The sequence below is a fragment of the Oncorhynchus mykiss genome, chromosome 12 (assembly GCF_013265735.2).
Source record: "Oncorhynchus mykiss isolate Arlee chromosome 12, USDA_OmykA_1.1, whole genome shotgun sequence".
NCBI classification, from domain to species: domain Eukaryota; kingdom Metazoa; phylum Chordata; class Actinopteri; order Salmoniformes; family Salmonidae; genus Oncorhynchus; species Oncorhynchus mykiss.
This window is the reverse complement of record NC_048576.1, coordinates 18,397,129-18,415,383: the sequence shown is the minus strand read 5'-3', so window position 1 is coordinate 18,415,383 and position 18,255 is coordinate 18,397,129. Positions and strand designations below refer to the sequence as shown.

General features: G+C 41.4%; 1 protein-coding gene across 1 annotated transcript in view; it reads right to left on the bottom strand.

Moving 5' to 3' along the window:
• si:dkey-247m21.3 (5-hydroxytryptamine receptor 4) overlaps positions 1-18,255 on the bottom strand; it is a 42,101-nt gene extending 23,846 nt beyond the window's left edge. Inside the window, exons 1-5 of the mRNA XM_021622905.2 lie at positions 17,864-18,255; positions 17,505-17,651; positions 15,173-15,373; positions 13,733-13,886; positions 12,442-13,019 (exon numbers count right to left, since the gene is read on the bottom strand). Coding sequence (XP_021478580.1) covers positions 12,442-13,019; positions 13,733-13,886; positions 15,173-15,373; positions 17,505-17,651; positions 17,864-17,892 — 1,109 coding nt within the window. The 5' untranslated portion in view covers positions 17,893-18,255. The remainder of the gene's footprint in view (positions 1-12,441; positions 13,020-13,732; positions 13,887-15,172; positions 15,374-17,504; positions 17,652-17,863) is intronic.

The window sequence follows — 18,255 nt, the reverse complement described above, 5'->3', positions numbered from 1 at the left end:
GAGGTGATATGATCCTTAACTAGCCTCTCAAAGCAATTCATGATGACAGAAGTGAGTGTTACGGGGCAATAGTGATTTATTTCAGTTATCTCTGCTTTCTTGGGTACAGGAACAATGGTGGACATCTTGATGCAAGTGGGCACAGCAGACTGGGCTAGGGAGAGATTGAATATGTCCGTTGCCAGCTGGTCTGCGCAAGCGACCAGGGTTAACACGCTTAAATGTCTTACTCACGTAAGAAGGAAGAAGGAAAGGAAAGCCCACAGTCCTTGGAAGCGCGCCGCGTCGATGGCACTGTGTTATCCTCTCAGTGGCCGAAGAAGATGTTTAGCTTGTCCGGAAGCAAGACGTCGGTCTCCATGACGTGGCTGGTGTTCCCTTTGTAGTAGGTGATTGTCTGTAGATCCTGCCACATACGTCTCATGTCTGAGGCGTTGAATTGCGACTCCACTTTGCCTTTATACTGACATTTTGCCTGTTTGAGAACCTTACTGAGGGAATAACTACACTGTTTGTATTTGGCCGTATTCCCAAACACCTTGCAATGATTAAAGGCGGTGGTTTGCGCTTTCAGATTTTAGCAAATCCTGCCATCTATCCACGGTTTCTGGTTAGGGTAGGCTTTAATAGTCACAGTGGGTACAACATCTCCTATACACTTCCTGATAAACTCAGTCACCATATCCGTGTATTTGTCGATGTTTTTCTCAGTGGCAACGTGGAACATATCCCAGTCTGCGTGTTCAAAACAATCTTGAAGTCTGGATTCCAATTGGTCACCTCAACGTTGAATAGTTCTTTGCATGGGTACTTCCTGTTTGAGTTTCTGCCTATAGGAAGGGAGGAGCAAAATGGAGTCATGATCAGATTTCCCGAAGGGAGGGCGGGGGATGGCCTTGTAGGCATTTCGAAAAGCTGAGTAGCAGTGGTCTAATGTTTTCTCAAAGCGAGTGCTACAGTCAATGTTGGTAGATCCTCTTTAGCATTTTTCTCAAATTTGATTTGTTATAATTCCCAGCCACATGTGTTATTTCATAGTATTGATGTCTTCACTATTATTTTACAATATAGAAAATAGTAAAAATAAAGAAAAACCCTTGAATGAGTAGGCGTGTCCAAACTTTTGACTGGTACTGTACATACGCAGCAAGTGAGTTTCAAGCTTGGGTAAGCAAATTATCACCATAAAAATTCACCTTTATAATAAAAGCATTACATGCATAATCGCATTTGTCATCACTTTTGAGAATGGTGTTTTCTTGCAAATGAAACATTTGCACTTCGTCTACTGCCATGTGCGCATTGCTGAACTTAAAATGTGAAGAAATAGCCTAATAGTTTATCATCATTTTAAGCTAAACGTTCTCATCTGTTGCGTTAGGCTCATTGCTTTTAAAACATCTTTCTTGATGCTAGTGGTTATATTCATTTGGGATCTATCGCATCCCACAACTGTCCCAGACTATCTATTGAATATTTATTTCTCACACAGAATAGAATTTGGTCAACTTTTGTATTATGGGGGATAGTAGATTGACATAGGCTAGTGCTTTTGCTGTTCGTTAGGCCTACTCATCTTGTTGGCTAACTAAAAGTACATGTGGACAGTTCTTCCAATATGCAGCTGGGAAAATGTAGGCATTATCCAGTCCTTGTCAAATTATTAATGAGAGACTGATGAAGTGTGTACAGCCTTTGCAAAAAACAAAGCAGATCTCATGTCTTTCATGCAACTTTTTTCAAATCATTGTTAGAGTAGTTTCATGCAGCCTTAGAATATATAAAAACATCTGAAACATATAGCTCAACATTTGTATCACAACTAAAGTTTCATAAATAACTCTAAATTTAGCATATAGAAGTACCTGTTCCTTTGTTAACCTCTCAACACAGAATAGACGCATGTGTGCACTCCCTCAAAACATTTGGAGAAAATACCCCTTCTATTTTATTCAGTTATGTTCAATTGTATTATTCATACTGTCAAACATACATACTGCCAAACATAAGGACAACTCAGAGTATGCAATTCTGTTCTTCTGAAATAAACCACCTTTTCTTCATATAATGTTTCTTTAGACCTGTCTAAAATAAAGAATGGATTTATTGTGATGGTGTAGGCTATATTACAAGGATTTATTAGACTTAGACTCCTAGATCAGCACTCCTACTCTGAGAAGCTTTTTGGATACGGGCCCAGGGCTGTTTGAGCTGAAGGTCATTAAACTCTCACTATGTAGTTGAACATTTTACCAGAACTATACTGTAGCTACCTGGGCTTTTACAACATGCAATAACCACACTTCCCCATCATTGCATACAGACCAATAAAGCAATATCACCGCCTTTATAAAGGGAAAACCAGCTGTGTGGCAAACACAGATGCCTCTCTCCCAGACGAGCTAAACGCCTTTTACTCTTTCTTCGAGGTAAACAACAGCGATCCTCCTACGAGGGCCCCCGGTGCTCAACGGGATGTGTGCTCAGCCCCCTCCTGTACTCCATGTACACTCACGACTGTGTGGCCATGCACGACTCTAACACCATCATTAAGTTTGTCAGCGACAAGACGGGGGTGGGCCTTATTGCTGACGGTGACAAGACAGCCTACAGGGAGGAGGTTAGAGCCTTGGCAAAGGGGTGCCTGGGGAACAGCACCTCCCTCAATGTCAAGAAAACCAAGGAGCTGATCATGAAATCCAGGAAATGGGGGAGGATCACACCCCCATCTGCATCGACGGGGCTGCAGTGGACATCACAGAGGAACTGACATGGACCAATCACACCGACACTGTGGTGAAGAAGGCACCACAGTGCCTCTTCAACCTCAGCAGACTGAAGAAATGTGGCATGTGCCCTCAGATCCTCAAGAAGTTATACAGGTGCACCATCGAGAGGATCTTGACCGGCTGCATCACCGCCTGGTATGGCAACTGCACTGGCCTCGACCACAAAGTTCTACAGATGGTGGTGCGGACAGCCCAATACATTACTGGGGGCGAGCTCTCTTGTCTGAGGAAGTCCAGGGAGATCGTCAAGGACTCCAGTCACCCGAGCCATGGAATATTCAATCTGTTACCATCTGGCAAATGGTATCGGAGGATCGTGTCTTGGACCAACAGGCACTGAGACAGTTTCTACCATCAGGCTATCAGACTGTTGAACAGCTAGACCCTAGCTGTATAACTGCTCAGACCTGCACCACCAAGACTATCTGCACCACCGAGACTGTCTGCACCACCGAGACTGTTTACACCGACTCTCCACACATCCAACCTTTACACACAAGCACAGACACATACAACCACAAACAGCTTTGTTTTGGTAAAATGTCAAGACTTTTTGGAATGTAAATATGTTTGACCATTAAAAATCCCTAACCCTTACCTTAACCCCAAAACCCTAAATCTAACCCTTAAGCTTAAAATAGCATTTTTAACAAATTCAGGACCTGAAAAAAGTCCTGACTTTTCAAAACAGTTCTTGTTTTCCTACCTTTTCAGGACATTTGGGTGAAATGTCAGGACATTGGGTTCCTGATAACGTAGGAAAACACCCACACACCCACATAGTCAACGCTACTGTTCTATTATATACTTTTATTAAACTGTGCGACCAAGACACAATCCACTTTACATTTGTAACAGAGTTATAGTTGATCATAGCACATTCATTATTTATATCGTATATCCTATTATGTACATATCAGTTTTATTACTATGCATACTACCTTCCTCTATTCATTGTTATTTTCCATATGGATTATTATTGATATCGATATTGTATCGCAATGTTCAGGGAGCTAGCATGTAAGCATTTCACTGCACCTTAGACCTGCTGTAAACTATGTCCGTCATTAATAAAATAGGATTTTATTTAATTTCATTCAAGTCTGCCTTGAGATAACTAACAGCCAACACAATGCTCTACTACCGTAAAAGGATTCCATCTTCTTGCCAGAAGTAGCGGACTAGAGCCATCAATGCTGCATCCAAGTTAAATGCATGGATGCAATACAGTTGAAGTCGGAAGTTTACATACACTTAGGTTGGAGTCATTAACTTCTTGGTGACAGAGGGGGCAGTACTGAGTAGCTTGGATAAATAAGGTGCCCAGAGTAAACTGCCTTCTACTCTGTCCCAGATGCTAATATATGCATATTATTAGTCGTATTGGATAGAAAACACTCTGAAGTTTCTAAAACTGTTTGAATGATGTCTGTGAGTATAACAGAACTCATATGGCAGGTGAAAACCTGAGAAAAATCCAACCAGGTAGTGGGAAATCTGAGGTTTGTAGTTTTTCAACTCTTTGCCATTCCAATATACAGTGTAAATGGGGTCATATTGCACTTCCTACGGCTTACACTAGATGTCAACAGTCTTTAGAACTTTGTTTGAGGCTTCTACTGTGAAGTGGGGGCGAATGAGAGGGGATAAAGCCAGGTGTCTGGCAGAGTGCCACATGCTCGTGAGGCGCGGTCTCGTTCCATTGCTTTTCTACAGACAATGGAATTCTCCGGTTGGAACATTATTGAAGATTTATGATAAAAAAAACATCCTAAAGATTGATTCTATACTTAGTTTGACAAGTTTCTACGACCTGTAATATAACTTTTTGAACTTTCCGTCCGACGTTCGGCTGGACCTGAACGCGTGTTTGGATTTGTTTACCAAACGCCCTAACAAAAGAAGCTATTTGAACATAAATTATGAACTTTATCAAACAAATAAAACATTTATTGTGGAACTGCGATTCCTGGGAGTGCATTCTGATGAAGATCATCAAAGGTAAGTGAATATTTATAATGCTATTTCTGACTAATGTTGACTACACAATATGGAGGATATCTTTTGGGCTGCTTTGTTGTCCAAACGCTGCACTCAGATTATTGCATTGTTTGCTTTTTCCGTAACGTTTTTTTAAAATTTTATCTGACACAGCGGTTGCATTAAGGAGAAGTACATCTCTAATTCCATGTATAACACTTGTATTTTCATCAACATTTGTAATGAGTATTTCTGTAAATTCCAGAAGATGATGTCATGGCTTTAGAAGCTTCTGATAGGCTAATTGACATCATTTGAGTCAATTGGAGGTGTACCTGTGGATGTATTTCAAGGCCTACCTTCAAACTCAGTGCCTCTTTGCTGGACATCGTGCTTGAAAATCAAAAGAAATCAGCCAAGATCTCAGAAAACAATTTGTAGACCAACACAAGTCTGGTTCATCCTTGGGAGCAGTTTCCAAACGCCTGAAGGTACCACATTCATCTGTACAAACAATAGTACGCAAGTATAAACACCATGGGATCACGCAGCCGTCATACCGCTCAGGAAGGAGATGCATTCTGTCTCCTAGAGATGAACGTACTTTGGTGCGAAAAGTGCAAATCAATCCCAGAACAACAGCAAAGGACCTTGTGAAGATGCTGGAGGAAACAGGTACAAAAGTATCTACAACCTCAGTAAAACGAGTCCTATATCGACATAACCTGAAAGGCCGCTCAGCAAGGAAGAAGCCACTGCTCCGAAACCACCATTAAAAAAAGCCAGACTACCGTTTGCAACTGCACATGGGGACAAAAATCGTACTTTTTGGAGAAATGTCCTATGGTCTGATGAAACAAAAATAGAACTGTTTAGCCATAATGGCTTGTTTGGAGGAAAAGGGGGAGGCTTGCAAGTCAAAGAACACCATCCCAACCGTGAAGCATGGGTGTGGCAGCATTATGTTGTGGGGGTGCTTTGCTGCAGGAGGGACTAGTGCACTTCACAAAATAGATGGCATCATGAGGTAAGAAAATTATGTGGATATATTGAAGGAACATCTCAAGACATCAGTCAGGAAGTTAAAGCTTGGTCGCAAATGGGTCCTCCAAATGGAGTTCCAAGTGGACAATGACCCCAAGCATTCTTGCAAGCAAAGTTGCGGCAAAATTGCTTAAGGACAACAAAGTCAAGGAATTGGAGTGGCCATCACAAAGCCCTGACCTCAATCCTATAGAAATTTTGTGGGCAGAACTGAAAAAGCATGTGCGCTCAAGGAGGCCTACAAACCTGACTCAGTTGCACCAGCTCTGTCAGGAGAAATGGGCCAAAATTCACCCAACTAATTGTGGGAAGCTTGTGGAAGGCTACCCGAAATGTTTGACCCAAGTTAAAACATTTAAAGGCAATGTTACCAAATACTAATTGAGTGTATGTAAACTTCTGACCCACTGGGAATGTGATGAAAGAAATAAAAGCTGAAATAAATAAATCATTCTCTCTACTATTATTCTGATATTTCACATTCTTAAAATAAAGTGGTGATCCTAACTGACCTAAGACAGGGAATTTTTACTCGGATTAAATGTCAGGAATAGTTTAAAACTGAGTTTAAATGTATTTGGCTAAGGTGTATGTAAACTTCTGACTTCAACTGTATGTTTGACCTGAAATGTATATATCTAAGTGATGTACAGTGGCCATTTTGCACCAGGACACCCATCATCCTATGTATGAACTATTTTGGTGGCAAGATGACGAGTCGACACAACCAATGGAACATGGCCAGACTGGGAATTCCACAAGGAAATCAGGGTCAGTATACAAATGTGTACTCTCTGAATCTTCAAATCAATTTTTATTGGTCACATACACCTGTTTAGCAGGTGTTATTGCGGGTGTAGCGAAATGCTTGTGCTTCTAGCTCCGACGGTGCTGTAATATCTAACAATTACACAACATAAACCCAATACACATAAATCTAGTAAAGGAATGGAATTAAGAATATGAAAATGTATGGACGAGCAAAGTCAGAGAAGGCACAGAATAAGATACAGTAGAATAGTATAGGATACAGTATATACATATTGACCATAAAAGGTTGAGAGCAAAACATTTGTAAATTAATGAAAGGGGCGTAACAAGAAAAACTTCCCAAAAGGATTCATTCAAGGCAGAAAAAAGTTTGAGCACTCAACAAAAAAGGCTAAAAATTATTTTCTCCATTGGTCAGGTTGAGTAAATCACCTGTAGTCATCCTGAACAAAGGATTAAATGGAGCAAATGAGTGCTCCAATTTAACACAACATTTTGCCTCAAATTAGTCCTTTTGGAAGTTTTTCTTGGTAAGCCCCTTAGATGGATTTTGGTCATTGTTGTCGAGCACCCCTCCCACTTTTCATTGTTTGCAGTAGCGCGGAGGCCTACCTGAACTCTCAATTGGAAAGTAAATGCACTCATTCTCAGACTTTTTTTCCACTAATGGTTCTTTTGACCAATTAGGTCAGCTCTGAAAAAGATCTGATGTGAAAAGATCTAATGTGATTGGTCAAAATGCCAATTAGTAGGGCAAAGTTTAGCATTGGTCTGCCTGTGTAAACACAGCAAGAGAGGCTGAAGGGGTGTGTGGCTGCTAGAGCCTGACACAATCCTCTAAAATATCCCTGAAAAAAAACAACTCAGTACATCCCTGCCAACAGATCAGCACCATTGGGACATGTTTCTGCATTTGGCATTCCTGGATTACAATCTTAGGGTTTATGTGAAAGTTAAGAACATTCACAACATAGCAAAAATAAGAAGTCCAAAGTACTTGGAATAGAAGATATTCCAGCTCTTTCCAGGCACATGCAATATCTGTTAATATAATTAACATTCTTACCAATTTTACCTAACAGCTCGAACAAGACTGATGACACACTTCAACTGAATAGAACACCAGAGACATGGTTAGAAGGGGGGAAAAAATGAATAACCAGCATTCTGTGCATCGGCGTCTGCTTTTGAATCCTTCACTACTTGCTATGTGAATAAAACCATTGAATGAACCAAGGATTATTCATGTGTGAAGCAAGGTGAGAGCTGAGTGCAGCAGAGGGCATGGTCTGTGTGAACCAAGGCTAAACCTGCTTTTCAGTCACAGGAACTCCATTCTCTCTCTGCATTATGACTACACTTGTTACACAAGGCTTGGTTTTTGACGTGTAATGTGCTTATGCCTTTTTCCTTCAGATTACTAAACACACACTATGAATCCACACTTTGTTCTGATGCTGAAAGCAGCTTTATAATGAAAACACAGACTAAAGCTGCTAAAGTCGCTGAAAAAGGAAATGTTTGTCTATAATGATATCCATAAAAAACACTAAAAACAATGGATTTGACCATCCTATGTAAGCATTATAAACTAACTATCAAAGTGTTATTCAACATCCTACAACCTCCTGGAAGGACGACTGGGACCCTGTGTGGGACGTTGAGTTCAACCCCCGACCCCCAGTCAAGCCAGGTGCTCATTTGATCTGCCACAGTATAATACAGATAGGCTAGATAAAGACACAGAGCTGACAGTGAATTTCTCTGTACTGTATCTCTGAAATGATTTACTATAGTCAGTCACATGGTGAAGTGAACATTTGAACCAATAACCTAACAGCATGGCTATAGTACTCTCTCTAACCCACTGCCCTGAATAATCATGGGATTAGCAGCCAATGTAAGGGCTGTAGTACTCTCTCTAACCCACTGTCCTGAATAATCATGGGATTAGCAGTCAATGTAAGGGCTGTAGTACTCTCTCTAACCCACTGTCCTGAATAATCATGGGATTAGCAGTCAATGTAAGGGCTGTAGTACTCTCTCTAACCCACTGCCCTGAATAATCATGGGATTAGCAGTCAATGTAAGGGCTGTAGTACTCTCTCTAACCCACTGCCCTGAATAATCATGATATTAGCAGCCAATGTAAGGGCTATAGTACTCTCTCTAACCCACTGCCCTGAATAATCATGGGATTAGCAGCCAATGTAAGGGCTATAGTCAGCATTGATGCGTTGTATGACTGCTAGGGAGCAAAACAGTTGCAAGCAGAAATAGCTCTTGTGATTGAAAACATTTGACTAATACATGTATATTATTGATGTGTAATGAATATAGAAACGTCACAAAAATCACATGGCTGCACTAGTGCATGTGGAACTGTATCTAAATTAACAGCGCTGACCACTTTAATGCTGGAAGAAAAAGTATCTTACTCAAAATCCGGAATTACTTTCCAACAGCTTCTATTCTAGTTGCAGTAATTTGATTCTGAGCGGAAAAAAGAGACATCTGCTTTGTGTCTCAGACACGTTTTAATAGACAGACATTAATACTGTTTGTTTTTCTGCCTACTAAATGAATCTGAGGAGTAACCTCTACATCTGTGAATATAGCCGCAGAGTTACCAGCTAAACATGAAATGTTCTTTTCCACAACTGAATAAAATAGAAACACATGGATGGTAGACTTGTAACACTTTGCATGGAAACAAAGTCATAATCATTATATGTGAAAAACCCACAAAAAAATGGAACAATAACAAGAGGCTAAGTCACACCCTGTATGTAAAACCAGCAACTGCTCTCTGTCTCTGTCTCTCGCTCTCTCTCCCTCTCTCTCTGTCTCTCTCTCTCGCTGTCTCTCTGGCTGTCTCTCTCTCTCTCTCTCTCGCTCTCTCTCTCTCTCTCTCTCTCTCTCTCTCTCTCTCTCTCTGTTTCTGCCTATGTCTCTGACTCTCTGTCTCTCTATCTCTGACATTCCACGATAGAGTCAGGTCCATTTTCCTTTTCCACCTCTGTGTAACTAGTACCGTTGAATTCATGTAGATGCGTGCTGCTTGTGGCGCCGGGCTGAGGGGCGTAAGTGCCTTCCTTACTCATGAGCCTCTGACTCTGTCAGAAGAGTACAGCACTGTTCAATGAGCCCAACCAAATTGAGTATGGAAAAATCAGGGTATAGGAGCAGATCTAAATCTCCCTAATGATGCCCCATCCTTCACTTATCTTCACTTGAAGATAACGTCCTCAGTACTCAGTAATACAGTACCAGTCAAAAGTTTGGACATACCTACTAATTAAAGGGTTTGTATTCATTTTTACTATTTTCTACATTGTATAATAATAGTGAATACATCAAAACTATGAAATAACACATATGGAATCATGTATTAACAAAAAAAAGCATTAAACAAATCAAAATATATTTTATATTTGACATTCTTCAAAGTACCCACCCTTTGCCTTGATGACAGCTTTGCACACTCTTGGTATTCTCTCAACCAGATTCATGAGGTAGTCATCTGGAATGCATTTCAATTAACAGGTGTGCCTTGTTAAAAGTTAATTTGTGGAATTTCTTTCCTTCTTAATGCGTTTAAGCCAGTTGTGTTGTGACATGGCAGGGGTGGTATACAGAAGATAGCCCTATTTGGAAAAAGACCAAGTCCACATTACGTCAAGAACAACTCAAATAAGCAAAGAGAAACAACAGTCCATCATTACTTAAAGACATGAAGGTCAATCAATCCGGAAAATGTCAAGAACTTTGAACGTTTCTTCAACTGCAGTCGCAAAAACCATCAAGCGCTATGATGAAACTGGCTCTCATGAGGACCGCCACAGGAAAGGAAGACCCAGAGTTACCTTTGCTGCAGAGGATAAGTTCATTAGAGTTACCAGCCTCAGAAATTGCAGCCCAAATAAATGCTTCACAGAGTTCAAGTAACAGACACATCTCAACATCAACTGTTCAGAGGAGACTGAGTGAATCAGGCCTTCATGGTCGAATTGCTGCAAAGAAACCACTACTAAAGGACACCAATAAGAAGAGGAGACTTGCTTTGGCCAAGAAACAGGAGCAATGAACATTAGACTGGTGGAAATCTGTCCTTTGGTTTGATGAGTCCAAATTTGAAATGTTTGGTTCTAACTGACGAGTCTTTGTGAGACGCAGAGTAGGTAAACGGATGATATCCACATGTGTGGTTCCCACTGTTAAACATGGAGGAGGAGGTGTGATGGTATGGGGGTGCTTTGCTGGTGACACTGTCAGTGATTTATTTAGAATTCAAGGCACACCTAACCAGCATGGCTACCACTGCATTCTGCAACAATACGCCATCCCATCTGGTTTACGTATAGTGGGACTATCATTTGTTTTTCAACCGGACAATGACCCAACACACCTCCAGGCTGTGTAAGGGCTCTTTGACCAAGAAGGGGAGTGATGGAGTGCTGCATCAGATGACCTGACCTCCTAGTGGTTAGAGCGTTGGGCCAGTAACCGAAAGGTTGCTGGATCGAATCCCTGAGCTAACAAGGTAAAATAAATCTGTCGTTCTGCCCCTGAACAAGGCAGTTAACCCACTGTTCCCTGGTAGGCCGTCACTGTAAATAAGAATTTGTTCTTAACTGACTTGCCAAGTTAAATAAAGCTACAAAAATAATAAATAAAATAAAATAAATAAAAATCAACCTCAACCCAATTGAGATGGTTTGGGATGAGCAGCCAACAAGTTCTCAGCATATGTGGGAACTCCTGTTGGAAAAGCATTCCAGGTGAAGCTGGTTGAGAGAATGCCAAGAGTATGCAAAGCTGTCATCAAGGCAAAGGGTGGCTACTAAAATATATTTTGATTTGTTTAACACTTTTTTGGTTACTACATGATTTCATGTGTTATTTCATAGTTTTGATGTCTTCACTATTCTCCTACAATGTAGAAATAGTAAAAATAAAGAAAAACCCTTGAATGAGTAGGTGTGTCCCAAACTTTTGACTGGTACTGTATGTGCTGCTTCAAGGCTTTCCTAATGTTTTCTTCCTTCCCCTCATTCAGAGCAGAGCTAAATGTGTTATGTGTACTGAAAGATGAGGGGAAAAGATGAGGCTGTTTGTCTATAAATGTCACGACTTCCTTGTACGGGCGGCATTCGGTGGTCGACGTCACCGGTCTTCTTGCCATCCTGATCCATCTTTCATTTTCCATTGGTTTTATCTTGATTTTCTACACACCTGTTTTTCATTATCCAATGACATGTTCTTGTACTTAACCCTCTGTTTCCCCCATGTTTGTTGTGGGTGATTATTTCTATGTTCAGTTCGGTTCCTGATGGCTGGTTTTTCGACGGGTGCTGTGTTTACCGGTGCGTAATTATTACCGTTGGTTTTTGGTCAAGTGTATTTGTTTACCTTGTGCTTTTATTGTTTGAGTAAAGTACGTTGCTCACTCATTTTGCTCTCCTGCGCCTGACTTCATGCACCAGCTACACTCCGCTTCTGACAATAAAAACACCTCATAACAGCGCTGAACCACGGATAACTAAGAAAAATGTTAAAATAACACAGACATTCAACACATTTAATATTCAACATCTCGAAATCTGATCTAAATATGAATTATTTGATTACCCTGATGGGAGTTGGAGAATAACCAGATTTTTCCAAATGTTTTTGGCAATGTCTCAACTTAGATGTTTAAAAATGTATTTTAAGTAAGATTAGACAACAGAGATTCCGCATAACCCACCTACCTAAGAGAAGATGATGCACCTGTACCTGAGAGAGAATTATCTTAATTCAGGGCTAGTTGATAAAAGGGAGGACATGGGTGGGTGGTCCAGTATCAGTTCCTTACCTGAGCGCGATGGAGGTCCCGTTGACAGATCCAGAGTAGTGTCTGGTGGGGCCATAGCTCCCCTGGCGTACGTATCTCTCATCACCACAACACAGTATCATGAGGAAGGCCCGTCTGAAGGCCCGGTTCAGGAAGGCGTAGAGAAAGGGGTTAAGGCCAGAGTTAATATAGCCAAGCCACAGCCAGGCGGTCCACATCTGCCAGGGCACACTGTAGTGGATGAAGGGGTCCACCACGTTGGTGATGAAGAAGGGGGCCCAGCAGAGACAGAAGCAGCCCATGATGACAGCCAGGGTCTTGGCAGCCTTGGTCTCTATGCGCATGCGACTGGAGCCCTGCTGCTCGGAGCTGAGGTAGTGCTGGGGGGGTGCCGAGTAGGGGGCGGAGCCTGCCCGCTGCAGCGTGCCAATCTGACGCACGTGGCCCATGGCAGTGACGTAGATGCGCTGGTAGGCCAGGACCATGAGGCTCAGGGGAACGTAGAAGGCCACGGCGGAGCAGATGAGAGCATACGGACGGTTCACCACGAATACACAGTTGGTCTCGTTGCTGTTGCCGCTAAACTTCCTCTGCTCTATCTGAAGGCAGTGTGCAGAGAGAACAATCCATTAACAAGTCGATCCACATACAGGAAGAGACATGCACGTTCTGTAGTATCCACATCCACATATGCAATAGTTACACACATGTTTCTCATTCAACCAACAGTATATAAGTAGAGAGAGTGCAACGACTGACTGCCTAATGCCCATTTCCTGACTCTCTTATAACAAACTTCGAACAGGTATTATTTGTGTTCATAAACTGGTAGCTGTGGATTGTGCTCAGCACTGACTTACAGTAGGTCTCAGAGCAAGAGGCTGTATGCCTGGTGTTTATGTCTGTCTATGTAAATGGTATTAGTAGCTTTAGTCTTATGATTATTGAGTGCATGGAGAAGGCCTCCATTTGACAGAGGGAAGTTTTTTCAGGTGTCAAAGGTGAAACAATGAGTCATAGTGCTGTTTTTAGAACTATAAAAGGGCTTGTGTAAGTTTGCTCTTCCCAAAGAGCATGATGCTTGAACTGACTACTACATCCCCATCCCATGAATTTGAAATATGTTATGCTTGTTGGTTTAACCATGTGTCCTTCACTTAACATGTGTCCTGTTCACATTTTCAAGGATCAACAAAATTTAGTATTTAGTATAAAAAGGATTTAGATGTAATGAATAAGACTAAAGAGCAAGCCACTGTCTGTAGTAAAACCATCAGACAGACAGGAAGAACATAGCTGCTTATAGACTTACAATGTCCTCTATGCCGATGGCGTGCCAACTTTGCATGATGGGAAGGAAGGAGATGAAGGAGGGGATGACCCAGCATCCTCCCAGCATCAGGGCCACTCTCAAGGGCGTCATTTTATTCCTGTACACCAGCGGTTGGCAGCAGATTGCGTAGTACCTATCAATAGAATATAACAACATTATAACAACATTATAACAACATCCACAACATCATAGATTCAACTGAGGTAAAAAAACATAATATATTGATGGTATTTTTCTGAATTCTATCTACAGGCCACAAATATCTACCTAATATGTACATACCAAAATATTGCCAGTGGTGACTCATACCTAATTCCGTTTTCTTTAAAATAATCTCATGACTTGCATAACCAAATAATAAACAAAATTCACATCCTATTGAATTCACCATGTATGGTGGCTTTAGCCCTTAGTACATATTTTGGTATGTACATATTAGGTAGATATTTGTGGACAATAGTGTCCAAAATATTAGCAACACCTTCCAAATATTGAGTTGCACCCACTTTTGTCCTCAGAACAGTCTCAATTCGTCAGGGCATGGACTCTACAAGGTGTCGAAAGTGTTACACAGGGATGCTGGCCCATGTTGACTCCAACACTTCCACAGTTGTGTCAAGTTTGCTGGATGTCCTTTGGGTGGTGGACCATTTTTGATACACACAAGAAACTGTTGAGCGTGAAAAGCATTGCGGTTCTTGACACACTCAATCCGGTGCGGCTTGCACCTACTACCATATCCTGTTCAAAGGTACTTAAATATTTTGTCTTGCCCATTCACCCTCTGAATGGCACACATACACAATCCATGTCTCAATTGTCTCAAGGCTTATAAATATATATTTTTTACCTGTCTCCTCCCCTTCATCTACGCTGATTGAAGTGGATTTAATAAGTGGCATCAATAAGGGATCATAGCTTTCACCTGGATTCACAAGCAGTGACTCATCACTTCATATGCTACTTTAAAAAAGATAAGCATAATTCTAACAACCAATCAGGCCTCTTGTCATGACTCATGTCTCATATTTCCACCCAGGGAAGCTAAAAGAATTATTAGTCCTGTGGAGAAGCAGAAATCATATTTGTGTTTGGAGTGAGGGGCTGAGCTAGCAGGTGACTCACTGCAGTGGCTTTTCACTGTATGGTGCAGGACAAGACAACATAGCTGCTCATCTGTCAGCCATGACAGGCTGCCATATGCTATGGACAAAGGACAAAGAGGTGCTCGAGGGCCATCCAAGGCACATGCTAATTCTAATACAGCTGGGTGCTAACAGAGGCGTACGGCTATTAGGCCGAACGGATGCATCAAGGTGAATGGGATAGGCGCGTGGAAAAAGTTAGCAATAGCTGGCTGACATATTTACAAATGTTTACATGAGTAAAGGTATGTTTTTCACTATATTCATTGCTCACCTGTCCAGTGCTATGCAGCACAGGTGTAGGATAGATGCAGTGGTCAGCAGCACGTCCAGTGAGGTCCGAACCAGACAGAATATCTCCCCGTACCGCCACTGACTTGTGGTCAACTCAATGGCTGCAAACGGCATGACAACCACAGCAACCAGGAGGTCTGCAAACGCTAAAGACACTATGAAGTAATTGGTCTTCTTTTTCCTAGAGGGAGACGAGGAACAAAAACATTTTGATTTATTTCCAGAAAGGCACATGAGTTGAATGTAAAGATAATTATATTTTTGTTATCTGTTAGAATTGTCAACTGATCTGCACAAGACAGAACAAACCTAATGACCCTTTAATACCATATCGCTAAACATAAAACATGACAGAAAGGATGCCAGTGCCGGATGTAAAAACAGCTACTTAGTTTGTCTCCAAATAGCTAGGAAGTGGCCTGTTCATCAGTCTGTCCATCACACGCCCTACTTCAATTGAATTCTGATCAATCATCTTTTGGTACATCATTTCATATACAGAACCAGTCAAAAGTTTGGACACACCTAATCATTCAAGGGTTTACTTTTACTATTTTCTATATTGTAGAATAATAGTGAAGACATCAAAACTATGAAATAACACATATGAAATCATGATGTAACCAAAGAAGTGTTAAACAAATCAAAACATATTTTTTATTTTAGATTCTTCAAAGTAGCCACCCTTGCACACGCTTGGCATTCTCTCAACCAGCTTCATGGGGTAGTCACCTGAAATGCTTTTCCAACAGTCTTGAAGAAGTTCCCACATATGCTGAGCACTTGTTGGCTGCTTTTCCTTCACTCTGCTGTCCAACTCATCCCAAACCATCTCAATTGGGTTGAGAACGGGTGATTGTGGAGGCCAGGTCATCTGATGCAGCACTCCATCACTCTCCTTCTTGGTCAAATAGCCCTTACACAGCCTGTAGGTGTGTTTTGGGTCATTGCTTGTATTTCTTGGCCCAAGCAAGTCTCTTCTTCTTATTGGTGTCCTTTAGTAGTGGTTTATTTGCAGCAATTCAACCACGACGGCCTGATTCAAGCAGTCCCCTCTGAACAGTTGATGTTAAGATGTGTTTGTTACTTGAACTCTGTGAAGCATTTATTTGGGCTGCAAACTGAGGTACCGTTAATTGACGATATCTGGGGCTGGTAACTCTAATGAACTTATCCTCTGCAGCAGAGGTAACTCTGGGTCTTCCGTTCCTGTGGCAGTCTTCATGAGAGACAGTTTCATCATAACACTTGATGGTTTTTGCGACTGCACTTGAAGAAAGTTCTTGAAATTTTCCGTATTGACTGACCTTCATGTCCTCTAAAGTAATGATGGACTGTCATTTCCCTTTGCTTATTTGAGTTGTTCTTGCCATAATATGGACTTGGTCTTTTACCAAATAGGGATATCTTCTGTATACCACCCCTACCCTGTCACAACACAACTGATTGGCTCAAACGCATTAAGATGAAATAAATGATGATGAACTTCACAGGGTGGTGAAAGTGCAAGGCGGTGAGCTTGATGCTCCTTTCCAATAAATATTGAAGGTCTTATTCTGGTGACATGATGATCGATCCTTGGCCGCCGTTTGACAAATAAAAAGAATCATATTATTTTACCATAATAATCTCAGCATGTAAACTATGCGTGCGCTCTAGCCAACAGCATTGAATCTGTACCCTGTGCGCTGTTGGCTAGAGCACACGTGCCAAACCCAGAGTGGGCACACTCACTATATAAAGCAACATGTTTCATGAGAAAACCATCAGTAAAGTTGAAAATGCCATTTAACTTGTATTTTTTATCCGGTACATGGGAATTTAACAGTATTTTTATGTGAACTACATCATCACGCACAGCCCTTTTGGGATCCCGAGTGGCGCAGCGGTCTAAGGCACTGCATCCCAGTGCTAGAAGCGTCACTACAGACCCTGGTTCGATCCTGGGCTGTATCACAACCGGCCATGATTGGGAGTCCCATAAGGCGGCGCACAATTGGCCCAGTGTCGTCCGGGTTAAGGTTCGACCGGGGTAGGCAGTCATTGTAAATAAGAATTTGTTCTTAACAGACTTGCCTAGTTAAATAAAGGTTAAATTAAATTAAAATAAAATGTATCTGCAATAAGTCAATTTGATGGAAACATCTCTGGTGGGAAAATGCGCATATGTTTTTATCCTGATTTTAGAATATTTGCATGAAAATCTATTGTCAATCGGATGAAAAACCACACTCTAAAGAGGTCACATTTTTTCCTCTGACAACTTTTATTTGACAGAATGTGACTTACATGTAAACAGGAAGTGTGCTTACCGCAGTTGTCTGTCCTTGCAGAGCGCCACCATCACCAGCAGGTTCCCCAGAACAGTCATGATGATGATGATGGTGAGGAAGATGGTGAGAATGATCCTCTCCAGCGAGTTCAGCACTTGCTCCGTGTTTGCCACTTCATCGACTGAACTACACAATCAAACAATGATGGTTATTGAGTTCATCATCATCATCACATCATTTCAAATGTGACTAATGAATACAGTAATGCATTAGATACAAGCACAACTCAATCATGACACATGTATAAATGAAGACCTTTCATAGAAAAATATATAATTTTCTGAGTGGCCTTTAGATGTTTAATGTTGATCATCACATGTTCCACTGTGTGTTCTTACTGATCAGGTGGGTGTGATTCTGTGGCCATCACTGTTCATCTGCATGGAGTTTGCTAGAGGAGAGTCCTCCACACAAAATGCTGTGGCCCTGAGGACAAACACAACCAGGCCCATTCATCACAGCTCCAATACAAACACTGTGAATTATTCAAGTCTACAGCTCTAATCCTGTATGATGGTAATGTTACCCACTCTAAACCTGTCTCGTACGCATGTAACAATGGCTGTTTAGAGGACTTCTTTATCAGTTTTGAATATTATTAACTCAGAAGTCCAGGAAAGTGGTGTTGTCTTATAGCAAACAGTTACAAAGTTCCTGTCATAACCCACCATATCTAAAGTGTGTGAGGTTTACCTCATGTTACAGTATCATATTCTCTATGTCAACATAG